This window comes from Anas acuta, chromosome 8 (assembly GCF_963932015.1).
Source record: "Anas acuta chromosome 8, bAnaAcu1.1, whole genome shotgun sequence".
NCBI classification, from domain to species: Eukaryota; Metazoa; Chordata; class Aves; order Anseriformes; family Anatidae; genus Anas; species Anas acuta.
In genome coordinates, this window is record NC_088986.1 from 2602698 (window position 1) to 2630082 (window position 27385).

At 38.3% G+C, this 27385-nt stretch overlaps 1 protein-coding gene across 5 annotated transcripts in view; it reads left to right on the forward strand.

The window, feature by feature from the left end:
- Positions 1-14: 14 nt before the first annotated feature.
- ITGB3BP (integrin subunit beta 3 binding protein) overlaps positions 15-27385 on the forward strand; it is a 28573-nt gene continuing 1202 nt past the window's right edge. Inside the window, exons 1-8 of one of the 5 annotated variants that reach the window (XM_068690962.1) lie at positions 15-130; positions 3647-3689; positions 6844-6979; positions 12278-12359; positions 14373-14451; positions 15572-15665; positions 17524-17583; positions 25326-25424. In XM_068690962.1, coding sequence (XP_068547063.1) covers positions 126-130; positions 3647-3689; positions 6844-6979; positions 12278-12359; positions 14373-14451; positions 15572-15665; positions 17524-17583; positions 25326-25384 — 558 coding nt within the window. In that variant the 5' untranslated portion in view covers positions 15-125 and the 3' untranslated portion in view covers positions 25385-25424. The other 4 variants (XM_068690963.1, XM_068690966.1, XM_068690967.1 and 1 more) reach the window with 4 other exon arrangements.

Below are 27385 nucleotides of genomic sequence, written 5' to 3' on the forward strand. Positions count from 1 at the left end.
CCCCGTCCCGCCCCCCAGGGCCGCCCACCGCCCTCCCGGCTCCGTTTCCAGCCGGCGGCGTTTGGCCGCTGCACGGCGGGGCTTGGGCGGGAGAGCTGCGTGAGGCGGCGGCTGGAGGCGCCCTCATGTCGTAGGTAGCGGGAGCCTTGGGGGGGGGGAGCGCTCGGTTCTCTCCTCCTCCTGACGGAGCAGCTCGGGCAGGGGATCTTGGTTCTTCTTGTGGGGGGTTGGAGGGGTGGCAGGAGCCCTGTGGTGGGGTTATGGGGTCGTGCTGGATCCAGCAGCCGGGCTGTGTGCTGCTGGGGGAGGGCGCGGGGCTGACTGGGCTCTCTTTCCGCGGGGCTGTGTCTCTTCACGTTGGCTCTGTCTGGAATAAATCCTGTCCGTTTCGTGATGCTGGCCCTCTTTTGTGGAGTTTTGGCCTTCTGAAGAACAACTAGTGGGGAGAAAAAGTGCAGGGTGTTGCTGGTTTCCACCCCGGTAAGGTGAGGCCGTGAGGCACCAGCACGCCGCCTGCGTGTGGGTTTGGGGTGCTGTCCCGCTTCAAAGTTAACTTTTGTTAATTCTAGCACAGGCTTCAGCTTCTGTCACCTTTTCTGTGGGCTGCTGGAAGTTAAAGTAATCGTAGAATGGTCACACAGAGTAATTGATCAGTCCACAAGCTTTGATTTCTGGTGTTTAAGTCTGTTTCTGAGTTTAACTACCAACGTGGATAATGATTGTGCTTTCCTTCTGCTTTTCCAATTAACAGTACAGTTCTGTTGGCAGGTTTTAAAGATGGAGCAATACAGAAATAGCATAGAGGTGCTTTATTTTTTCCCCCAGTCAAAGCAGAAACTTACGAGGAAGCTGAATGAAATGGCCTCAAAGTGGGCTACAATAATCCCCAGAGTATTTTTAATGAAAGAATATAGTCATAATATAGTTTTTTGTATCCTAATCTGTCTGTGACTGCTACCATTACATTCATTAATAAATAGATTATGATGGAAAGAAAGAGAAGGATATGTGGAGTTAAAAAGAAAATAAGAAATCCATTTCTTTCTATAAAGTTAAACTGCATACCTAGACTCACAGTTAACCTCAGATTAGTGGTTTTACCAAAACAGTGTGTGAGTTAGCAAAAATCTCTGAATATTAGTGAGGAACTGACAACGTGGCCTAGAATGGTAGGTTAAAATATGCTATAGCAGTAATATGCAGTTCTTACACCTGATAAATATTATGGGTAAATAATCTTTGCAGGGTTCACAGCTAGCTATAATCATGTGTTGTCATACTCTGCATAGTTCAGAAAATACAATAAGCCTTGTTAGGGAATTTTGAACCAATTCAAGAGTAGGAAACTCAGATAAATAAGTTGTTGTAAACTGTAATCACATCTGCATGACCTTTCTGCCTCTTCTTCACACTGGCTAAAAAAAGGTAAACCAAACTAAAGTTGGTGCTCTTCCTCCATGGTTTTCCTAAAATGCTTTGGGAATTTTGTTTGCACTTAGATGTGAACATCAAAAGATGTTCATCTTTTGAACAATCTGAGAACAAAGGCTTTGGCTGACTGGGTATCCAAAACTCACCCAGACATCTAACGTGTTTCAGTGGTCCTAGCCAAGGAGTGCGTTTAGGCTAAGGGCAGAGATGCTAACTTGTTTTGGCTGAACGGCAAATGCCCAGAGATTTTTGCATTCTCTTGTTATAGAATCAGAAAGACAATTGCTAAAAAGAAGACGACAAGCAAAAAAGGCTGCTGGGTAGGACAGAATCTGACTGGGACGAGCAAGGCTAAGCTGACGTCCTGAAGCCAAACGTGTACCCATACAGCTCCTTCCAGCGTAGAAGTGCTTGTCTGGAGTGAGGCTGCTTCTTCAGCACCAGGGCTCAGGGTGTTTGCTGAGGTTTTGCAGGCCAGCAGAGGGCAATTCGGGCTGTCTACAGCTCTATTGCTGTACACAATATTTGACAGACTTTAAATAACATGGTCTTGACCAATCCACAACTTTTTCTGTACGAAATTTTCTAAATGTTTATAATTGAGTGCATTTTTCATGCAATTTCTCATTTATCTTTATCCTACAGCTATGTTCAGTCCAGATTCTCCTTTACTTTGGCTCCCAGCATCTTTTGAAGTCCGTCATAAAAACTTCCATCATCACAGGCCTTAGTATAACATGCAAATGCATTGGCCCCTAGAGCACCCTTTCGGAGTAGATATATTAATAAATATAATGTTTCCCTGCTGCCACTGGGGTGGAAGATGTAATGGAGTCTGCATTCCTTAAGCAATATGGGTTGCTATTTAAAAAAGAAATACATTGTAAAGAATTCCATCAAACCAGTCCAGCTTTGACTGCCCTTTGGCAAGATTTTCAGTCACTTTTTTTATTTAATTTAAATGTTACATGTTTACTTGTTGTTTTTTTTTTTTTTTTTCAAGATAGAATACTTCTTTCCTTTTTTTTTGTGTAATGGAGATGATTGTAAACCAGTGTTCACTAAAAACCTTTACCTGAGTTACATTTCAAAGACATGTTTTCCACGTTCCAATTTTTACAACTCTTTAATGCAGGTTTGGAGCAGTACCATAAATTAGAAGAGGATGTGTTTGGAATAAGGTCATCTTAATTCCTTACAAGACAAAACATTCTTTTCTGAGATGAAAATTGCGTTAAATTCTTGAAATATGATGTATTTTCCAAATCTTGTTTAATTTGATACAGTATATATGTTTCTTGGGGACTGTTCATATAAAGATTTTAGTTTTTTTTCTTCATTGTTTTATATAATGCTTTAAACTGTTGTTAAGATTTAAGAATGTACTTTAAAAGTTTCAGTTGTCTCTGGGAAAAATAGTCTTAATTTATGTTGACCTTTCTTTCCTTTGAGCTTTTAGTCTGCATTCAATAAAATTTTGATGACTGCTCTTTAGAAGACAGCTGTACGATATAAAGTATTATAAATATTCAGCTTTCCTCTTCTAGCGTTGCCATTAACAGCTGGGCATCCAGTTCAGCAGAGCAGATTTTGCAGAGAGAGCTTGGCATGTTCCTGAATCAGTATAGTGAAGAAGACTAGAAAATAGTTTCTTATGGTTTGGGGACCTGTAAAGACATAGAGCATCTGTTCCCCAGTTAAGTCATAGTCTGGTAGCACTGAATCATGTTAAGAGCTAAAATGATGGGAAGAACTACTTTTTTCACCTTGGCTGTACCTGTGCTTTAAGTGCCTGATGCGTTATTTCTACTAATGGAAAAATAATTTCAACCCTTGCTCAGAAGGTAGGTAAATAATAATGCTTTTGCATTTTTTCATTGTTTATAGTCTTCTAGAAAGAGACAAATGAACATTTTGTGTTCTGAGCAATTTCACTTAAGTGTCTTAATTTTTATCTCTGGTATAAAATGGAGTATTGGATTTTCCTGCGCAAACACTTTATCCTTCTAAACAAGCCATGTTTTTGTTGCAGAGTATTTTAATCAGTTAATGTATTTGTTTTAGGTGAGATTAGTTTTCTTGTGCAGTATAAAAAAAAAAAAAGCAAAACATATGAAAAAGAAAAATGTCTTTACAATTACAGATTATAAACCTTACTACCAGAAATCTTTGTGTCTAGATGACCATAAAATTTGTCCGTATTTTTATCTTGCAGAGCTAAGAGATCACTGAAGTTGGATGGTGTTAAAAAATGTAATGTAAGTATTTTTGGTTTATGGAATAATTTAGGATACGTGTGTGTGTACATGCACATATATCTGTATATAAACATGGCATTTCATTAGTTATGCTTATGTTACGGATTGGTTGCTGTCTAGAAAAAAATCTCAGGAAGGCACAAAATTACTGATGGAAATATTAGTATAAAATCTGTTGTGTTCTATTTGTCACAGAACTGCCTGGCTTTAAGTAATGTATAACTGAATGGAATGAATCATTTGAAAATAATGGGTGAAATATGCATATTTTTATTGCCTTCCCTATTTACCCAAGAGCTGAATGAGTTAAGATCCTTGGTGAAATCATTTATTAGAAATTAGCTCCGTTATCCTGGAAGCAAATGTTCTGCCATGTAATTGTACATGTAACAATATGGAATTATGATAATGCTGTAATCTGCATATTATAAACTGCAAAATTGAAATGAAAACATTAAAGGCATTTTCATGACAAGGATATAATTACCTCCCTCAGCAAATCTGGCATAATGAAACAATAAAGTACTAACACTGCAATAAATTTCACCACAGTTATCACAATAAAAATAAAATTGTACTGTTGCTATTATTTTTTGTAAATGCAGCTATAGTATACTCCCAGTACCAGCATGTCATGACATATGTCAGTTTATTATCTGCTTCTACCAACAGTGGGTGTTGCTGCAGACACCAATGCAGAGAAGCTTGTGAGGACAGCAGTATTTAAAGGAAGGAAAAATTTGGAAAAGTGTATAAAGAGGAAATAGCTGGTCAGTAAATGAGCTCCCAATAAATCTCCACGTCTGTGTCCTTTTGAAGAGCTTTGTTTATATGCAGCATGTACTTGGAAGTCTCGCTGGTAGTTTGCAAAATAGAAATGTGCAATTCTAAAAATTTGCTAGATTTTTTCTTTCTTTAAAGAAAGATGGCAAAATACTGCAATGGCACTAAAAAAAATCATTAGCAATTTAATTAGCAGCTTAGTGTACCATTACCCAACTTGTTCTGCTCAGAATGCAGCTGTGACTGTAATTTTGCATCTGTTTCTTGGGTTGTAGTAACGTTTTTGTAGATGAGTGGTCCAGCTGAAATTACACACAATTCTTTTTATGCCTTAAAGCTATTCCTTCCCTGCCTCCCTCCCCACAAGATAAAAAGGAAGAGTTGCTTGGTGGTTACCTGCATTCAGGAAACCTTGTTCAGCATAAAGCTTAACAAAAGCCCATCTGAACGATGAAAACTTTTATTGGAATCTCAGTAATAATGTGGGCTTACACTATGATTTTTAGTTCATACAATGCCTCTAACAGGTATGTACTGGTGATTTGAAGTATGCTGTGATTAAATAACAGTATTGAAGGTAGAAAGGAATGTAAGGCAATAAACACACAAGGTTCGTATGAAGTATCTCTTAGCTCTGCCCCTTCCATTGCCATTTCTTCAGATCCTCTCCTGTTATTCTGGAGGACCTCATTCCACCTGCTGGTCAGACTACCCAAAGTATGCTCAAACTAACCAGATCAGAATCGAGTATTTTTAAACTTTTTAATTTTGGTATGCTACCATTTATTTATATTTATATGTGTGTGTGTATGTGTATAACTGGACTAGGACCCTTCAATCTAGAACAGAAGTTCTTATTGTCAAACAAATACTGTCCTTCTAAGTACTACAGTAACTTTTTTTTCCAGGTAGCTGCTCAAAGGAGTCTTGATTTATATCCAGAAATACGGTGGCTGAGGTGACTGCTGGTCAGTGCAGGAAAAATGTTCTGAAAGTGTAAGCAGATTGCAGATTGTCCCTGTTTCAAAAGAAAATTTATGTCAATTAAATGCCTAAAGTGATATCAATACTTTACAGTAATTAATATTTAATTAAAAAAAAAATACGCACACATTTCTTCAACCTGGGTGAACGTGGCGTAGTATTAGTGCTGACAGACTGATGGTTTCTATCAGGTACTGTTTAAAATACCAGTAGTCTGCAAAGAAAGCATGAACAGCTGATGCAAAATGATTTAGGGTATTCAAGACTAAAACAAGACAGATTGATTTCCAGGTGGTATAAGAAAGCTAGGTAAGTGGGCAGCAAATTATATCCTTTGAAATACAGTGTAAGTCATAATCCTGATGACCAATACTAACACTGTTAGGTTCTAAATTAAGGATAACCGCTCAAGGGAGAGCAAGGGAAGAAAGGCATCAGAACTGCAGCTTTTTGTAAAAGAAATAGAAATAGCATAGCTAGCAGCACTGGAGATATAATGCTGTTCCATGAATCAGTATTACATCTTCACTTGAGTTAGAATTAAATGTATTGTCACTGTTTTAAAGTATAATTGCAGAAATTATACTTGGAACCTATATCATTCTGTGAAATAAAATGAGTGTGAACATAGGTGGCGGTACAAGTGGCACAGGAAATGCTTTCAAATGAGAGATGAAAAGATCAGGAAGCTTTAATACGAGTTCGGTGCATAGACTTCTGGAGCTCATGCTGGGATTTTGGTGAAGCCTAGAACATAGTAGAAGTTGTGATAAAAACACTGATTCGTACAGATAACCATAGAATGCAGGTCTACGTAGCTGTGAAAAATTGAGTATTGTGCTTTAGGACAGCTAAATTAACAGCTGACTGGAACTGAGAAGAAAACTTCTGAGGGTTACATAGTTGCCTGTTATGCTTATAGCTACAACTCATGTTCCTAGTTTACTATTTATTTCACTTGTAAGCATAGACTTTTTAAACGGAGTTTACTTGTTAAAACACTGTAACAATTTAAATCTATAAACATTAATATTTTCTTGTATTAAATTACTCAGCAATGAACTACAGCCTTTTCCCTGGGCTTGGATTCTTCCTGGATTGTAGAGTTTTGAGTAAAACCGATGTTTGCACATGTATTATGTGCTTCCCATAAATGGGAGTAAAGTTTGGAATTACTTAGAAAAAAAATCTTTCACCTGATAGTAAATTTTCTGAAAGGCTTTGGCTGATTTGGGATGCAGTATGCAACTCTGCTGATAGGAAGGGTAGAGGCTGGGATGTGTTTGCTTTGCAAAAGGAAAGTTTGTTTTGGGTTCAGATGTACATAGATGCCCCTATATCTTCAGCCAATGTTGATCCAGATTCTCTGTCTCTTATTACATCACAGCCATCTGAAGCAACACCTTTGACCAAAAAGAAGAATCTAAACTTGTACTCACCTACAACAGGAACGCGCCAGATAAGTCCATTTTCATCTCCCACAAGTCATAACACACGAGATCTCAGAAATGGCCTATCAAATGGTTAGTTGAACATTTTGTCTTTCTTATTGCAAGGTTTTTCTGGTTATTGGCCTGATTTAGTAATTTATGTCTCATGTTTGAGTTCTTTTTTGTCTTAAAGCTTATGTACTTCCCAGTTTGGTGTGGAGGGGCAGGCTTAGCTGTTCATGCCAGAAAAATAAACGCATGCATCCATGCACACATACTGCATTTCTCAGTTCTGAGTCTTCCTCTATGAATATTGAAAGTTACGTAGATGTTATCAGATCAAAGCTAAAAAAGAAGCTGAATTAGTCTAACTATTCTTCTTTGCCTTCTTTTATGTAATTTTTGTACCATTGTTTTTCGGAGTAAGGCAGTGTTTAATTAAGTTGACATAATGCTGAATGTCACTAGCTCTCAGAAAATATACCTTTATCGTGAAGTTATTTCCCATTCAGTTTAGGACATATGTCCACTCACACAGTCAGTTTTTCATGCAGACAAAGTATGACTGCTCAAGAAGTATATTTTCAGTAGACTAACCTGCTTGTACGCTTATGTATGTTGTGGATTTTAATTGTAGAAGAACCACTAACTCCACTAGTGTGACTTACTGTATTAAAAAAATAATACAAAGAGATTTGCCATCTTTCCCAGATAAAGCCCAAGAGCCTTTTTTTTTTATATATAACTCCTATAATATAATATAACTCCTATAAAGATGGTTGTCTCCATATGAAAACTTCAAATGATTTAAAAAACAACAATAATAACAATAAAAATAATAATAATAATCTGTCAATTCCCTTATTAGCATATTCCTTGTTAAATTCCGTCACTATCTTAAAAATAAAAATAAAAAAATAAAAAATCTTGAATTTGTCTGGATTTAATTTTCAGCCATCAGTTCTTGTTATGCCTTTTTGTTGGGTTAAAGAGCTTTCTATGCCCCATATATTTTGGAATTTATGTGCAGTAATTGAGGCCTCACTAACATTCATGAATTATGATGAGTAGAAACATTCTGAGCAGGATAGAATAACCACTGTTTGAAATTTATCTAGATGTCTGCGGATTTTTGTACTAGCTATTGCACCATTATGCTCTCATGAGGATCAGCAAAAGTGAATTTCTTCACACACGCACACAAATAATAGATTTTTATTTTTTTGGAAAGGAATGTTGGAATTCTGTCAAAACTGGCCAAACTAAAAACGAAAATTACTAAAATATCCTCCAAGTGGAAGGTACTATGGTCTGATCATTACATCCCTTTTCCTTAATAAAAATAGGAGAGTACCAAAGCACGCAAGTGTTTTGGTGGTAGTATAGCTATGCAGTTACAGGCTTTTGTGTGGTGTTTTTTCATTAATTTATTTTTTTCTCCTAAGTAGTAGTCATACTAGAAAACTAAACACAAATAGCTATATACTAATTCTTTATTTTGGTGTGATTATTCCTTATGACCTGTCTTTACATCTTCCTTACCTGTTTGTCAGACAGTTTTAATGTCAGTTGAGTTTTTCTTGAGCATTCACTGCCAATCGGAAGGTTCACAACTTTCCTGCCAGGTTGACTGCTGATTTCTGTTCTCCCCAGAGTAGAGGTTCTTCTATGTCAGCTTTTAAATTGGGCATTTACCCCCAGAACTAGTACAAAAATGAGTTTCAGCCATCAACATTCCAAGAAGCCTTTGGAGGAATAATTAGACTAATTTCTCTCCACTCTTATGGTGAATGATATCATCTCTCAATTAGTCGTGTAAGCCGGGTGTCTTAAGATGGTACCTATATTTTAGAATACCCTTGCCCTCATAAGCTGTGAACTGATATTTCCTGGATTATGTGAAGAGTCTGTGTGTCCTTTTTTCCTTTGTGACAAATATAACTTTCTGTATCCTGTACAAAGAAACCTGTCAATGAGGAGAGTTTCCAAGAGGTGTTCTCCATCCCATCAGAGATCTTTTAGTGCAATCAGTTGATATACCTATACTGGCATCTGCCATGTCACAGAAGGGTCAGTTATTTTTCCACACTTAAGTTAATTGTTTTGTCTTGACATGGCATCCTACATCCAGAATGGAACAGCAAGTAATCGGATTCCAGCAAAGTGACTGCACGTTAAACCTAGTAGCTGTTGATCACTGAATTAGGACTGCTTGTATCCTGAGGGAAGAATCAGATTAGAATAATCTATGTCCCCTTTCTGTTATCCTTTTTAACACTTAGCTTTGCAAAAAGTTTTTAATTTTTTTATGATGGTAGCAGTGAGATACAAAATTGAAAATACTGTGGGTCATTAAATATTTTCTCTTGAATATTTCTCTGTATTTTGTATTTATCTGCTTTAATGACTCTTTCCTTTATTTTAGCCGGGTGTCCTTCTGTGACACAACACATGGTAGTGTTTTAAAACTTTCCTTCAGCAGCTCAGCATTTGCATTACATGCCTTATCTCTTAGGTAAAATCAAAAAAGGGAGCAAAACATCTTGTACTAAAATGCCTATCTACTATGGTGTCAATGGGAAAGGTGAACATGTACTGCATTTCCATACTATTATTAAATATGGACATAAGGGAACATTCATTTTGCCTATAAAAAGACAGATCACGTGATCAGAGCTGACATTTAGATGGGTAATTATTCAGTAATGTAGTACGAGCCATCTTTGCCCCCATGTTCATATAGCTACAAGCTGGTGGAACAGACTTCTTATATCCCAGCTTCAAGTTGTCCTTTTAAGTCCACCATTTCTCTTCTTCTGAAAAGACGCTTTCATTTTAAGTGTTGCAGTGTTTTATCAGATTATGGATGTTACCTGTAGGTGAGGTATTACTGTGTAATCTGTATTCTATTTTTCTGTAGGAATGAATTTTTATTACAAAATAATGCCATTAGCTATAAAACAGACAAACAAAACTTAATTTGTGTTTTATAAAGTATAAAAAGTTCTCTGAATCCATCTCGCTGGAGGCAGAAGGAAATTACTTGTCTAATTTTTGAATAACAGTGTGTTGGAGTGCCTCAAAGAAGACTAAATCCCTACAGAATGCTCAGACTGTTCAAAAGTAACATTTATTTTATGAGAAAACAGGAACCACCCCAATCAATTTACTCTATATTTAAATCAATCCAAGATTCTGTCATTCCATAGCACTGGCCTAAAAGTGCTATCTCTTTGATAACTGATGACTGATTGAAATGAAAGTACTCTAGATTTAAAATGAAATCTTTTGGGGTCTTAACCTTTAGCTACTGTGGTGGAACAGCTTGAACTTCTATAGCAGCTTGTCATTCTGAGGTATTTCTAAATGTTTTACAAAATATTGAAATTAAAACTTAATCTACCCCCGTGTGCTGATACTTCTGTGTAATAATTCAGATCTAGGTAGAAGAAATCAAAATGTTTAGTTCTTACTGTGGCCTCTTTCTCTGTCTAATGTCAGAAAGGAGAGAGATTGAAGTAAAATAGGGAAAGTATCTCATTCTGGAGGGTCTGTTCTGGGATGAATGCATTTGATAAGGCCACAGTAAAGACCTTACATATCTGTTGTAGGGATGGATGTAAACTGTCTGAAAATACCTTGCTGTGAACTTCTTTGGCACTGTTTGGCTACAAGTACAGTGAACTAAAGCTGAGTGTTATGCAGTTCAAAGTTGCTGATTATTAAATGTGCTAAAGATTTAATTTTTTAAGAGGAATACTGTTACCAGAAGAAAAAAAAAAAAAAGAATGCATCAATTATGCCTCTGCCCCCTCACGGGCATGCATACACCTCCACCATTCTCTCCTTAATGACTGTCAGATCCAAATGAAATCTGTTGCAAAGCAGGATAAAACTGCCAAAGAAGTGAAATTGTACATTGCAACAGAAAACAAGAGTGATACTGTCATGAAAAAATGAGTGTTTCTGGGGGAAATTCTTAAGGTGGGAATTACTAAAAACTCACGTTATATGATGTTTTTGACTTCAGCCACAATCAAAAATAGTCTCTTTGGATGTGACCTCTTTTTAGGTGGAGCGTAGATAGATACAACACCTGAGGTGTGGAAAGGTGACCATATAGGCCGTGTGAAGCACGGGACTGTGAATAGTTATGGCCTTGCTAGTTTCAGTAGACTCACCGAAGACTTTTGTGCTGTGAGATGAAGTGTGACAGTATACAGTATTTTTTGAGAATTAGTTGAAAGGGATGCAGTACTCTTTCTGCAAGAATATCACCCTCCTGATGTGCTAACTGAAAGGCAAGCAGAACTGACAAGCTAATGTACTGACTTTAAAAGCAATGGTAATGGACAATATGAACAATATTTAGTCTGTTTTGTTCTCATGTGATTTGTCTGAATTGTATAAGTAGTGATAAGTTGTGTAACCAGATGGAAGTTCAGAAAGCCTGTTGTGATCAGAGATACATTGCGTATCTTGTGTGTTATACATAATGAGGTTATTGAGCCACTTCAGCCAGCAGCCAACGAGCTAAAGGTGTTATTTTGTTCCTGCTCTACTTTTCCTCATCTCATCTGCTTCACTGAGAGCATCCTCCCTGTCCACCTGCTGTGGGAGAGCAGCCTGTGATAGACACACTAGAACCTGGTCATTTGAGAATGCCCGGCCTACAATGACAGGAGGACAGTTTGTTTCCCTTACATCACTAGTGAGTCAAGATTTTGCTAACAAATCCACAGGAATAGACTTTTATGGTAATAACCTATTCCTGTTCCCTCACAAAACATGCAACTGCTCAAGGTATTGGTGCACTGAAATATAGAAATATGGCTCGACATGCAGAATAATGGCAGCTGGCATATGATTTATCATGCCCCATCGTATGACAAGTTAGAGTATTATATTGTCAGTATGGTATGTCAGAGCCTTTGGAAATAATTTGCACTGTCTCCTTGTAGTTGTTTACAAGACAGAACTAGGGGCCAAGCACTTATTAAAGGGAAATGGAGGTTTCATTGCTCAGTATTTACTGTGTTTTCATGGTAAAGCTCTGTGTTAATATGTTGTATTTAGGCAGCTAATAGGATTTAAAAAAAAATGTAGAATGCAGACATTGTCAAAAATTATACAAAATTCCAGTTATTAATATGATAATGCCGAGCTTTTCACAAATATAAATGTCATGGGAACTGATGAGAGGTCAAATCATGAAAGAATAAATAATAGTCAAGTTAGGGTGTTTCATTACAAGGGAATCTGCCCTGCTTCATAAGTGAGTGTTTTTCTCTATCTAAAAGATCATTTATCAGTCAAGGTTCATATTAACACCTTCTTCACGTGCTTCAAATACTCAGTGTTTTGTTTTTATCATTGTTTCTTTCCTTGTAGACCTCCCAGGAGATGGAAACAAACAGAACGAGTTGGAAATCAGATTATCCAGAAGAGGGCAGTGTCAAGCAGAGAAGGATGCGTAAGCGTGTTAAGTGCTTTGTGGATGCAGTGCCGTGATTTTTGTTTAGGAGAGACTGATATTTCATATAGAATTAAATTAATACCGATTATTTTTTTAATACTTGTAATTCCTCAGGATTGGATATGTGAAGGCACTGAATGGCAGGCTTAGTTACAGGTACAAATTAATGCAGGGTTTGCAATACTTCTGTCCAGTCACTTCTGGCTCTCAGTGGTAGTGTGGGGCATATGGCACTCTACCAGTTATACACCCGTAGTACTACATGGTGAGGTATCATAACTAAGGTACCTAAATGAAGATATGCTTTGCCTTTCCAGACTTTTCTTGAAGTATATATTCTTTACCTTATTTTTGGAAGTATTAACTGCCAAAGCTAAAGGGCCGGTAGCCACAGGACACTGAAGTTGTACATGGTGTCCCAGATGAAAATTCCGTTGTGGCTCGATACTCTAATTCATGTGTATGTTTTTACTAACAAATAATATTTGTGACATTCAGTCAACTAATTACTATGTTTCTTATACTTGAAGTTGTAGCTCTTCCTTTTGATTATTCCAGATGAACTTTTGATGTGTGTGTGTCTCCCTCTCTTCTTTTTTTTTTGTGTGTGTGTGTAATGGACACTTCCCCACCATTAGGTAGAAATTCCCTCATTGTTGAATGGTACCTTCTTAGGGATGGAGCTTGACAGACAGTAGAATTGTCTGGATGGTATGCTAGGTAGTAAAAAATTACATCTTACAGTAATATCAGTGGGAAGCTGTAAACTCTGATGAAAAGGGTTTTTTGATTTGGTTTGGTTGTGGGTTGTTTTTTGTCTTTTTTTTTTTTTGGTGTTATGGCAAATTCTTTGATCAGTACTTACAGGCGCATTTCATAGTGATAGGAACCTTGAACCTGCAAAACAATTTGAGTAATCAGAGTCTCCCTTGACATATAAATGTTTGCATACAATAACTCAGTATGTTTTGGTTTTTTAATACAAGATTTTTGGATGATTAGTAGTTAGTGACATGTCAGGAAAAAAAACACATTTATAAACTAACACCTACACAGTAATATTTACGTGAGCTTCCCTTCACTTTATTTTTGTAGGTGGAGAATACACGGTACAATACACAGACATTGGTGTTTTCTTCTCTGCATAGCAAAGCCTTTTGTTGTCACGTTGAAATGCAACTATGATACTTTTATTTGCTCATACTGTAGTTGTCTTTCTAAGTACCAAAGTACTGTCTTTGGGATTTCTTATGAGCGTGATTCTCCCTTCTGTGGGAAGAATCAGCAGAGAGATGATTTCTGTTGTCTCTGATTTACAAGTTTGCATGCTTCCAAGGGAAACGAGCCTAAACCTTTATTATAGGACTTTTTTCAATACATATTCAGTGCAAATCCTTAGCCATGCATTAAAGTTTGCCTTTTAGATCTAATCTGCTGGTATTTTATTTTAATTTTTATTATAAGAATCATTCATCTCTGAAAGCTGGCCATCTTTACACTGCTAGTAAAATATATTTGTGGTATGAAAGAGGAGATAGCACAACAAAGCTGGAAAAATGACCTTGTGCTATTTTGTCCCCATGGAGCTCACTATTAATTTTTTGTGTTTCTTATGGTTACAAGCAGTGGTGTACGATCTTGGAGCTCCATGGACCTGGGGAGCTTGAGCTGTTGATAAAATTCCTGTTCTTGGGAATAAATGAGTTAAAATCCTGTTTTACCATTGCTGTCCTTTGTGATCATAAGAAAATCCTGATAGCTGAACTTGAGTTTCTGTCCTTAAATTTAGGATACATCCTTTTGGTATTTGCTATGTAAGTCCTTACAAAAGGCAAGCTGTATTTGGTGTTTATATGACACAACCAGGTTGCATAGTCCATCTGTTCACAGTTTATCTCCATCCATCCTGGGTACGATGTTAAGAAATTCTGGGAAACATTGTAAACACTGATTTTTCAGTAAATTGTGATGTGACTAATTGAAATTGTTTTATTTTATTTTTTTATGCAGGTTCGCAGAATTGCAGTCCAAAGTGAAAAGTTCATTGGTTAGATTTCTGAAAACGAGAGCAAGTCTGACAAACCTACAGGTCTGGTTTACACCACTTTATTTATTTTTAATCTACATTTAATGTAGGAATTAAAGTAAAAATGAAATCTTGTATATAACATTTGAGTTTAAAGGAATAAGGAAGCAAAAAAAAATTCTAGAAACCAGGAAGACTTGACATGGAAATACAGAAAACATGCTCTCCAAAAAACAGAACTTAGTAGCTTTTTTTTTTTTTTTTCTCTTAGAGAAGTTGATTTTCCAAGAACACCATTTTAAATTTGTATCTCTCTCCTCATTTTGTACAGGAATAAAAGCATATGAAGTAGTTTCCAGCTATTATTTATTAGTTGAAGTATGAATTATTACTGCATAGATTTTTATGTCCTTGAAAATTAAATATCCCTTTGTACTATTTAATTTACCTCTAATGTATCAGCATTTAATAGAGTCTATTTAATACATACTAAAATGCAAACCATTCTTCTGGTTTATTCAAATTTTGTTTCCTGAATAAATTTAGCACAAGGTTGCTTGCTGTGTGTCAGTATCTTGAAATAGTTCAGTGTACTCAAAGTATTAATTTATTTTACTTGCATGTGTAGTCTGACAATGTATTATTTACAAAAAAAAAAAAAAAAACTGCTACTAATTTAAAATCTTTTAATTTAAATGTTTATTTAGAATCCTATTGAAAAATCCTTTGTATTTTTCCTAAGATTGATACCGTAAGTTTTCAGATCTACCATGAAATGCTGGGGAGTGTATTCAGTAGTGTAAGATGCTTGTAGATTTCCATTTTACTTACATATTACAGCAAGCTTGTACATGCTCCAAGATTGCTTTTCTGGGGATCAAGTGCTAATCTGTTTAAACAGCTGAAGACTTACTAATGAAGCACAAATAACAGGAAATTTTTAGGTAATACTTTTAAAGGTACCTGAATGCCGTCTTCAAAAATGACATACGTTCTTACACCCTTAAACTCTTTAATCCCTCTGATTCTGTGAGGTGAAGTCTCATGCATCGTTGAGAGTTTATGGAAAAAATCCCCCAAATTCTGTCTTTCAGGTGTAGTTAGTAAGTTGTTGCCATCTAAGTAGGTAGGTTGAGAATGAAACTTAACAGTCTTTTAACTGTGGTTTTTATTTTTTTTCCAGGCTTTAGAGGGCAGTAGAGAGCTTGAAAATATTATTGGCGTCTCAGACTTGTCTTGCATCTTGAGTGCTGAAGTGCAGAAAACCCAAGTGCTAAGTAAGGAGGATTTTCGATAATATTTATCCCCTTTATAAAAATTTAACTATGACAACTCCAATTTTTTCCTGGATTTATACCCCGGTCTGTGTTATGGTGGAGTGTTGTACTCCAGGCCTCTAGCATGTGAATTCTTCTGCTCACAACAAATACACCTTAAATGTCCTTGTGCATCCAACTAGGGACATAAAAGAAAGGCAACCCCAACAGCTCACTCTTCTAACTCAGTCACAGATGGAGAGGAAAAACTTGCAAGAGCAACACCTTTTCTTATGTAAATGATTAGATACTTAGTGGGCAGTTAGCTAGTGATTAGGCTAAACGTTTGCACTTTGATTGCATTGCCTTTCTTCTCTTTTTGCAAGGAAGTTGTTTTGTTTGTTTGCCTGTTAGGAGGATTAGGCTGAATATAGGTTTCCAGGCTTTAAAAATTGCTATTCATGTGTCTGTAAATGATGGACATACCAGATGCTTATTTTGTTGGGATAAGAGCACTTTACAAATGGCACATCTGTAATACTTTTCCAAAGAAAAACAGAAAGATAAAGATTTTCTTTTTAAAACTTCCTAAAATGGACACACAGATCCTTACTCCAAGTCAGAAGTTCTTGGGAAAAAAATAAAGATCTCCCTTACCAGGTCATTCTGTAGAGACAAAAGCAGCTGTAGGCAGCAAAAGGTTCTGTTGGTGTTCAGGCCCTGATCTTTATGCCTCAGAACAGTTTGTTCATTTGTTTTCACAACAGCAGCATAACAGCATCCATACCCACATGGCATGCTTGTAGTACAGCTGTGTGTCTAAGGTCGTACATACCAAACTACTTCTCCTCAAAAGTTTGCATATATGCCATTGTTCCTTCAGATATTTTTTCACCACCCCCTTATAATCCAGTTCCCAGCTGACCAAGAAATATAAATAATATATACGTAACATGTAGTCACTGTATCCACTCCATGGACAAGCATTCAAATAAGGTAAGAATGCAAAGTTTCTTATCCTGCAGCGAATGGGATATTTCACTGGTATGCGTTATTCTGCAACCCTTCTGATTGCTCTGCTTTCTGCAGAGCTCAGTAACACTGAAATTAGCTGTAGGAGAGCAGAACATCCGCTGGCCGAGACTGCTACGTATGTTTGCAGCTGGAAACAGGTGGACAGTAAAGCCCCAGGTACTAGAGGATGTTTCTGACCGAAGAGCACTGTGACTCCTTTAATGCATTAGGTGAATGCACCCCAGCAGTGGAATGCGTGCACCACACAATTCCAGCAGTTCCTGTTGTTTAAATTAACATTTCTTTCCTGACTTATTCCAGTGCTCATTCAGTTTTTATTTTGCATTTGTATACACTGTACGAGTTCCCACTGTAATGCATATAACCGGATGCTTTCTTAAACAAAACGAAGTTTTGTGAAAACAGTCTGTGTTTACATTACTACCCTACACCCTGGATAGGGCAGTAAGACCACCATATCCAGGAGAAGGTTGCAAATGAGATGCCAGACCTATTGTTGACACTTTCTGTTATGCCCACTGTTTCTGTTAGCTTCCTGTTGCCTTTAAAATGGGAAATAATCCTCTGAATTGGAACAAAGCACCATGTCAGCACTGGAAGACAAAAATGGGAACAAAATGTAGTCTGAGGCTTGTAAGCATAGCTTTTCAAAATTTTGTTCATATTGAAATATTTGTTGTTAAAGTTTTTTGAGCACAACGTATAGATAAGTTTGTTGTTTTTTTTCTGTTATCACTTGAAAAATACAAATGCTTTGAAAGTGAAAAAGAAGACATACTCTTTTCTTTGAAATCTCTGGGGAAACATTTATTGATTTTTTTTTTCTTCTTTATTTCTTCACTAGTGGGTCAAGCAGAAGAACTACAGCTGTTGGAAAGAAACCATGGAAAACTTCCTGCCCAAGGTATATAAATTCATACACATACATATATATATGTGTGTATATATATATATATATATATATACATACATACAATGTATTACATACAACTCATATGTAATAGATTAATAGATGCTGTGATGATTCCTTTTAGTTGATTTCTTCTTATTTTTTTCCACTTTAAGTTGGATAACCTTTAGCATATGAAAATTGTAATAATCAAATATATTTCTTCTGAGCATGCAAGCCAGCCTAAACTCTTGCTCTGTTCAAATGTAAATTTAATCTTTTCAGCTATTTGATTGTGTTGGGTATTTTTCCATAAAATTGTGAATCATTAACAGTACTGCACTTGAGGCATGGTCCAGAAATAAGTATAGTCTGATCCCACAGACATTACATACCCTTTATATATACCAGTTATCCTTGTTCTTCCTCATTCTCTTCCCTTCCCCTGCATTTTCAGTGTATAAGCCAAGTAACATACACTCTGCAGCAGAACCTTTATCACCTTATATGTATTGGGAGGTATTTAGCACACTCCAGGGGACTGTGAAATCCTGACTATTAGGTTTCTTCATAACTGGTGCTGTGAAAATATTTGAAGTTGGTGGCTTTTAATATAGCGTGGCCCACATAGCCACTTTAGTGCCTTGTCTAGCTGGGAAGGTGGCTGGAGGGGATACAAACAAGATTTTTTTTTCTTTTTCACTCTCACTAAAATCAACTCACATTCACTTGCTGTTTATTTCAATATGGAACATAAGAAACTGAGCAAAACCAGAATCAAAATCAGCAATGGCAACGTACTGCTGTGTCTGCCAGCAGTCCCAACAAGTGTTATTGCTTAGTGTTTCACAAGGAAACCCTTGGTTTTGTTTCTATCTAGTGTTCCACGGGCCTAAATTCTTTCTGCTGTGCGGAATTCTTTCATTATAGTGAAGAACACTGAGCAAACTTAAGTTCTCCTTATTACCATGAAATGAAAAGGAGTGTCGTTATTTTTTGAGGAATCTGATTCATTTGTGCAATCTGCTCTTTCTGATTTACCGCTTCTATTCCCCCTGTCCTTCTGTTCAAATGATCACAGCCCCATCAGGCAGCGATAATGGTGAGCACCGTGGGCCACTGCAGATTTAAACAGGCTGCTTCCTTTGTGCGCTGCTTTTTAATGATCACCAGGATACACATTTATAGTCCCATCTTTGCTCTAGAAACTAGCCCATAACACTAAGCATATATCTAGTGATCAGTCTTGTTTGATAAGAAATGGTGTATTTTGTGAAGGTAGGATGGGAAATAGAACGATGAGCTTAAGCTGACCAATTTTGATGAACTTTCGATGTCAATTTTCCTTTGATAAAGAACAGATTCCATTTTTGCAAACTTGAAAATGTAGGAGTAGGAGAGATGAAAGATAAAAGAAAGCATTTAGAAATGTTTTACTTTGCCTTTTAATTTTGGATGTGGTTTTCTGTAATTATTTTTAATTAGTTATGCTCAAAATTTAAAACCTATGACTATTCTGTGGCTTGATACAGATGGAATGTCACATTATCATCACATGGTGAGGCATGAAATTTATTTACTTTACATAAACAATCTCTACATAAAACAACTTAATACAAAACATTCCTTGCTCAATGGGCAGCATTATGCAGGACTCTGTATATCATCTTGTGTGACCAGCATAAAAAATGGCATCATTGTTTGTCCATGACTAGCATTTACAGTAAACAAAATGTTTTTGAATAGAATGTAAGCAAACTGTAAAACAGCTGCCAAGAGATGAAATCTAGTCAGTATGCTGCTCTCCAAAACATGCTTTATGTGTGTTGAAAATAAATGTGTAGGTTGCGATATGCATATTTTAAGGGAAAGTTTAATCGTTTCTGTGTTTGAAGGAGTGAAGACAATATTCTAAAAAAAGAAAACTACTTAAGCTGGTTGTTACGAACTGTATTAATAATGTCTGTTTCCCCAAAAGATAAACGCTGACATAAATCATGTCCATGACTGTGCTGCCCAATTAAGAAACAGTAAGAGAGTGTTGTAGAAGATCAAATAGAGCATTAGGGAAACTATTTTCAGACTGTATCCTGTAATGAAATTAAAAATACTTGATATTTTGTCTTTTTGTTCATCTCACAAGCCCAAGGCCAAATATGATCATCCCTATTAAGTTTAGTTCTAAATGTTCCTAACTTTCATATTATTTTCAATTAAGTGATTTGAGTTTGTACTCTTGGTAACAGTAATGGTTGCTTTCCAAGAGACCAGGTCAGGGTTAACTAGATGGGTTTTCATCTAACCCCACGTGAAATTAGGAATGAAAGCAAAGTGGAGAAATTAGAGACAAAGTACTACTGAGTTCCCATTCGTCTATCCAGTTTCGCTGTACTTTATAGAGCGGACAGTGAAATCGTTGACCTCTTTGTTCATAAATAAGTAAGTGGTTCCTTTTTTACTTTTTGTTTAGTTTAGCCTTCTTACCTGTGATTTTCTGTGTCCAGAGCAACTATGTATATATCACAAAGCATGAGAGCCCATTTCAGAGACACTGCAAAATACAGAAACCTTCTCAAAACAGATAAAATGGTAAGAACACAGTATTCCACAGTTTAACCCAATTTATGTCAGTTTGAGTCTGGACTTTTTATTGTGTCTTTGTGTATAAGCAACTGAATAGCTTGGGTCTGGACTGCTTTTGGGTTGCTGTGAGTGAAGGTAAATCAATTTTACAATATATTTGTAACTCATTCTTAAACGAAGTAGAACAAATTTGTTGAGCTTTAGAGATACTTGGGTGTTTGTCTCTCACCTATCCTTTCTCCTCCCCTTCCTGTGGAATCTTCTGGGGAAAAGGGAAGATATCAGAATTTAGTTGTATGTTTTCAGTAACGTATCTGTAGTTTTTTTCTGACTGTAAAAACTAACATAAAAAACAGTGTTTCTCTCTGCCCAACTTTGCATTCACTTGCAGGTAAGAAGTTATACCTTTATTGGGAAAAGTAAGCCCAATGAACTGGCTAATCAGAAAGTATTAAGTGAACTGAATTAATTCACAAATTAACTTAGTCAGAAACTGAGTTTCTTTCCAGAATTTCCATTCCTTGAAAGCAAATGGAGCTAAGAGAGGGGAGATCTAGATGAGATGTTAGGAGGAAATTCTTCACTCAGAGGGTGGTGAGGCACAGGAACAGGTTGCCCAGAGAGGCTGTGGATGCCCCATCCCTGGAGGTGTTCAAGGCCAGGCTCGATGGGGCCCTGAGCAACCTGATCTAGTGGGTTGGGCCCTTTCTTTGGCAGTGGGGTTGGAACTGGATGGTCTTTAAGGTCCCTTCCAACCCAAGCCATTCTGTGACTATGAAATACCATGATTGTCTGCAATACTCTCTTTTCAGGGAAGCAATGAAATGGATGCAGTGGTTGGACCTAGGTATTAGAAAAGATCTTTTTATTTAACAAACCTACAGTCTTCTTTATTGAGAACCAGTAAGTGAGCTGAATGTAAGAACAAACAACGCGCTTTCCTTGTGCCAGTCCCACTTACAGGCATTTGTGGGAGGATTTTCAGTTCTTCTTAATCTGTTTGGGAAAAGCTGCTAATACCGACCAAAAAATAAAAACAACAACAACAAAAAAAGGCAAGTTAGACCCTTACAATGCAGGCAAATGGCAGAGGTCAAGAAGAGGAATGTGCAGACCCACAGCACACATCCACAACTGGTGGGTGATGCCTTGGAGCTGAAAGCAGCTGATGAAAATGAGTGTTACATTGCGTGTGATTTGTCAGACAGCTTCAAAGAATCGTAACTTTGTTTGTGTGATGGGACCTGGCCTTGTTCATCTTTTCTTTGTGGGGCAGCTATCTGTGGTTCTGCTAGGAAGGATTTTTCTGCAAGTAGACATGCAGGAAAGTTAATCCGAGTTTCCTTTTTAAATTATACCCCAGTGGGAATGCTCCTAAGTGGGCGTGCATTAAGCAAAACTGAATTAGGACTAGTTCAGTGCTGAACGTGTGAGTGTGCACGTGCACACAAAGACTTACTGCAACTCACCCATTTTGTTTCCTCATAAATTGTTTTGAATTTCCCCGAGCAGAGACCCAGAGAAATCATTCTGCCCTCCTGTATTTACAATCAAAGCTAATTGTAATATTCTCCCCAGAATGTACTGTATGGAGGTGAGTGTCGTGTACTGATTTGTATTTGGTTGGATTAAAGCCTGTTGCCTGGGCTTAATTCGACAGCACATCTCCTCATTCAGTGCAAGAGGGCTTGTTTTAGTTTGTACCCGTGCTAGTCCTTTACAGTCTAGAAGACAGAGCAGAAACCACTGTGCCTGGTGCCCAAAATCTGCAGTGCTTGTGATTTGCCCAGTACAAGTGAGTAATGCTGTCTACTGAAGGAGCCCTACAGCAAGGTAAGGGAGCTGCTGGACAGGTCTCTGTTGGATCCCCCACCACCACAACCTTCCCCAGCAAGTCACAGTTCTGTTGGATGCGCCTGCACCTTTCGAGTACGTATTTTAAAATACAGCCTGAGATTTGAGAAGTATCCGGGTCTGAGGTTGCAAGCATGATAAGCTTTTTGGATAGAAGGGGGCAATTTACAAAGCTCTCCGACGATTTAACATCTTCTGCTATGTAGATGAAATATTAAGCTATTAACTTCGGTGGCAGATACAGAAATGCACATGAGACGTATGACTATAGGCCTCGGACGTATATACATACAGAACTGTCAACCTGCATTTTATATCTAGGTGTCAACCACACTTATTCATGAGTTTCACACTTGTGTTTATGCTCTATTTTCCTGTGTACCTTTTTACAGACTCAATAACTATTAATTTTTAATTCTAGTGGCTCTAGACTTCAGCGTATTAAGTTTAATGAAAAATTAAAGCATTGTAGTTCCTTCAACAGCTACATGTAGTAACTCCTACATGAGAATAAATGCTGCTTTCTCCCATGAATATAATTATTTTAAACAAAAAAAGAAAAGAAACATTAGTTTGGACTCACTTAGTAGCAATTATATGTTTAAGAGGTGTAAATAACTTGCTATCCAGACATTACAAATATCCAGGTGCTCTGTATGTGCTGATGACAACAAAATTGAAAAGAAAGACTGTAATAATTCTGACTGGTTTTCTCTGCAGAAGATATTGATTATTTGTGTGTGGTGAGAGATTTGGAAAATTCAATTAAAGGAGTTGTGCAAAGGTTTCATAAATTTTCCTTGTACAGCGTGTACACAGACATTGTTGCGTATTAAATCAATGCAGCACTTCACAATATATTTTCTTTGAAACATAAAAATAAATAACATTTAAACAGTTCTGCTTACTACAGAAACAAATTTTATTTTCTGTGAAGCATTTAGTCATGTGCTATCACTGACTCATACACATTTGCCAGCTGTAACAAATTTTATAGACGTTTTCTCCAGAGACATAGCTCATATACTATGAATTTTTAAATGAGCAAATGGTGAAGAAGGGATGTCAGCAATATAAAAATTGATCAGTTAAAAGATAAAAGCATAAGTAAAGAGATTTGTATGGTAGTCTTAATAGGTTTTATTAAATAAAAATACTATAAAAAGACAGTAATGAATAGACTGAAGGTTTTAACTGTGGTTGAGGTGGAGAAAAATTATTCTGGCACATTTAGTAGAAGATTGGTTTTATATCACCTGACAGGTGAACATTTTTTTTCTCTCTGCTTTTTAGATCCGTAAATGTTTTAGAGCAGTCAAACTTAGGGAAGAATGGTGGTGGAAGTAGGAGGGGAGAAGAAACTCAGGAGGATTCTGCCCTTTTGGTGCTGTTGCGGGCCAGGGACAGGAGACTTGGCAAGGGGCAGCGAGGCTTTTAACAACCCACTCGCACGGGGGGTGAGGTTTCTGGTGACTGTCCAGCTGCTGCCTTGTGGTGAGCAACCTAAAACATTGAGCTGATGAGAGGAGAGTGAGGGCAGGCTGGTCCCTGCACCCAACCAGGGCTTGTGCCGCACCCCCAGGAGTCTTTCAGGTCCCCTCCTTTTCTAGCTGCTGCGGTCACAGCAGATTTTCCTCGTATTTGGTGTCTTTGCTTGTATGTACTTGAGCTCACACATGAGTTCTGCATGTAAAATACCAAGAGAGAGGGGTGGTTGTTTCGTTTGTTTTGTTGAGGCATTTTTGAGCAACTCATTATCCTCATTAACTCACCAAAAAAAAAAAATAAAAGCTTAAGCTGCTATGACAAATGTGTTGTTTTGGAGCATCTGGGTGGTAAATAGTATTATTTGGCTCTGAATATCTAAAACTTAATGCCATCTCTATAAATATTACTATAAATATGACATATCATGGTATATATTTGGAAGCCTATGTTATATATGGGAAAAAGCTTGAGTTAATGAAGTTATGAACTTCATTATATGAGCCTGGGCAGCTTGCATTTTTTAAGACCTTCTCAGAGTGAAAGGCAGACCTTGGCGTGGCTGCTTCAGTGTGTCGGGTTCTTTAAGTACCGTGTGGTCTGAATGCCGCAATCAGCGAGTAAAGGGTTCATGAGGACTTCTGAATTAGTTGCATTCAGCACAAAGAAGCCAAAGAATAGCAACTTGTCATTAAATCCGAGTCTTTTTCTGTTGCTTGTCATACAAGGCTGGACGGTTTTCTATTTTAAGCGACAGTTAGTGGTAGTTTTTTTATGATAATTTGTATGAACAAAGGGTGTTTATTAGGCATAATGCCGAAAAGTTGGACCTGAGGCAAAGCCGGGTTGGACGCTTTCTTGTGGAGTAACCTCAGAAGCCCTACTTCAGGGCAGAATTTCCGGCTTACTCCGGGACTGCTCCAGGTAATGTCCCTGGCACCTCCCGGGAGGCACAGACGGGGATTCCACATCCCCTCAGCCCGCCAGGGCACAACGGGGACACTGGAGGGAGTCTCCTCGCCATCACCCCTGTCTCTAGCGGCTTTGATGCATCTCTGTGTAGGTTTCTGTGCAGTCCCTTTCTTCATAGGAGGAGTCTTTTTAGCTATAGGTGCTGCAAATACTCTTGTTTTCCTCTGTAGGTTTAATATATAGCAAGTAATTCTGAATTCTTTCACCCTTTTGTGGTGGGGGAATCGTAGCGTGAAGCATCAGCAGCCACTACGAGCCCTGAGAGCAGCGCTGATCATCTGCTGCAGGAGGCCATTCAGAAATCTTGGCACTCCGAAGCACCTGCTTCCAGGCCCTTCCCCCTTATGTTCTCATTCCCTGAGTTCCTTTCTACCCTTGCACACTTTTCCTCTGCTTCTTCCAGCCATCTGCTTAGCCTTTCACCCTGGCCCGGCCCTCTGAGCAAGGGGAACAGTCAGCAGGGCTCAGGTACGGTCGCCTCTCTTTGCCATCCTTGCAGAGGACTCGGGATGGTTGTCCCTCTTGCAGTCCTTGATACAGGTCTGCTACTGTGGTCTTTATAGCTTGTTATTTCTTCTTTTGTTATTAATAGAAAAAAAAAAAAAAAAGACCAGGCTTTAACACTGGTAATACATCCTATTCTGTTTTGTCAACGTTGCTAAAGATGTGGCATTTGTGCATACTCTTGCAAGTAATTCAGACTCTCAACTTACTGTTGCTTAGCTGGGGCACAGTAACTGTCTGAAGCAAAAGGAGTTCTGCTAACCATTGCAGAAGTTTAATTTGTATTTGTGTGGTGATTTTCCCAAGTTCTGTACAAACACCATTGTCCTGCTCATGAAACACTGCTTTTCTTCCTGCAGAGTATGCTCGGGCTGCCGATAGCGCCGCGTTCTTCAGGTTGCTCCTCGACTCCCAGTAGCCTCTTGGTCTGCTGCGTACCCACCCCGCTGCAGGTGCAGGTAATGTACTCGTAACAGCTGAGGTAGTTTTGTTTCAAGAACAGCAATCCAATTGTAACACGTTATCAAAGTAAGAAAACTTGTGTACTGCACAAGTACTGATTATACCTCCTTAGATGCCATGATAGGTTCCTCAGAATGCACCAAGGAGCATGCTTGTGGCAGCCCTGCTGTGCTGTTAGCAGCAGGAGAACCTCACTGCCCAAGCTCGGGGCCAATGCTTTCCTGCAAAGCTGCTGCGTGCACCCCTCGCTGTGTTGGCAGCACACAAGTAAACGGCTCAGCTCCCTGCTGGCAGGCAGGTGCAGCCACCCAGAACAAGTCAGCCGCCGAGGGCCTCCAAGCAGTTCTCTTTTTCCGAGAGAGCGCAGTGGGCTGCAGGGCAGATGGCCTGGCTGAAGCAGCAGCTGCAGCAGCTCGCTTCCAAGCAGCAGCTTTCCCAGGAGCAGCTCATGTTCCTGTTCCATCCCTGCACACGCACCCCAGGCTGGGCGGGCTGCATGTGCGCTAAGTCAGCCCACGGTGCGAATGCGGAATCTGCGAGAAGAGGCAGCGTTGGGAACGCTCTGATCCTGCATCTTTACAGGGCTGTAGCAGAGCTGGGATGGAGCAAACCCACTGACACACAGCTGTAGTCTAACGAGGAAATTAAGGTAATCGCTGTTAGAGAGTAAGACTTTTGATCAGTGAAAGGACGCTGCCCTCTTCAGTGTGATTTAGCTGATTAGTCCCACTGGGGTTTGAGCAGGGGCTGCCCAGTAGTAGTGAGGTGAGCAGGTTTCAAGTCCTGTTTCTGTATGTCCAGGAACAGAACACGCAGGTAATGAGGGGTACAGGGAAAGACAGCACAGAGAACCTGGCACCTTCAAGGGTCAGTTATCACAATTTTTTTTTGCAAATTTACGCACATCTTTTGCAAAATTAGATGTAAACTCCTCTCATTCTGCAATCCACTGCATCTCCTTTCTTAGCATTCCCCCAGCAGAAAGCATAAAACAATGCACTAACAGACACCTCGAGACATGTTTTATGGGTTTTGAAATTCTTCCTCCTTTGGCTAGCTGTCTGTTCCACTGTTGTAAGCAAAAGCCCAGTTAGAGACTGACCTTGTCTATCATCATATATTACCTGGGCGTGGGAAAACTGGCTGCTGTTATGTTTTATAAATTCCAGCGAGCCAAAGAAGTCTCTAAAGAAGAGTATCTGCAGGTTACGTGGCTTTCCTTTATAGTGCGAGAACATCACTCCTTTTGGAAAGTTAAAGTATTTCAAGTAATATGAAGGAATATGAAAAATCAGCTGTATGGCTTTTACAAGCTGTATAACTGTGTCAGTAAGGGTAAGCTCAGACACGTACATTTTGCCTCTCGGTGAAAGTTAAATTCTATTGTGTAATCAAAAGTAACCTAGAAGAGAAAAACAATTAAACCTGCTTGATGACAAGTTCTTATGCCAGAGATTTATCCTACAAACCAGCTACACACCATTCCCATGGTCCCTCGCTCCCTGCAGTGGGCCGAGCACTCCTACACCTTATGGGCTGGGAACAGAGCAATCAGGGATGTAAAACAGTGCAGGAAAGCAGAGTTAGCACCCTGTTCAGCAGCTCATTTTCTCCACTGAGGTAATTTCTGACTCCTACAAAATGCAGAGTGGCCTTTTTATGCTAAAATAATGGATTTAAGTATTACAGTGGCTTAGTAGCTTGAGTCAAACTCATCTTCAACATGAAGTTAGCTCAGGGAGCCCTCACGTCTCTACTATTAGTTCCTGTCTCTGTAACTGGATAGGATTGTTTACTCACTGACCATTGTGTTTTCACGCTCACTTTTTCAGGTTCTCTGTCCTCTGCCACATGACCAACACTGCAGAGCCCTTTGCTTTCTTACTGGTTAAGTTTACAGCTGTGATAGCTAAACAATTTAAAATAATTATTAAAGTTTTTCTATAGCTAAACTCTC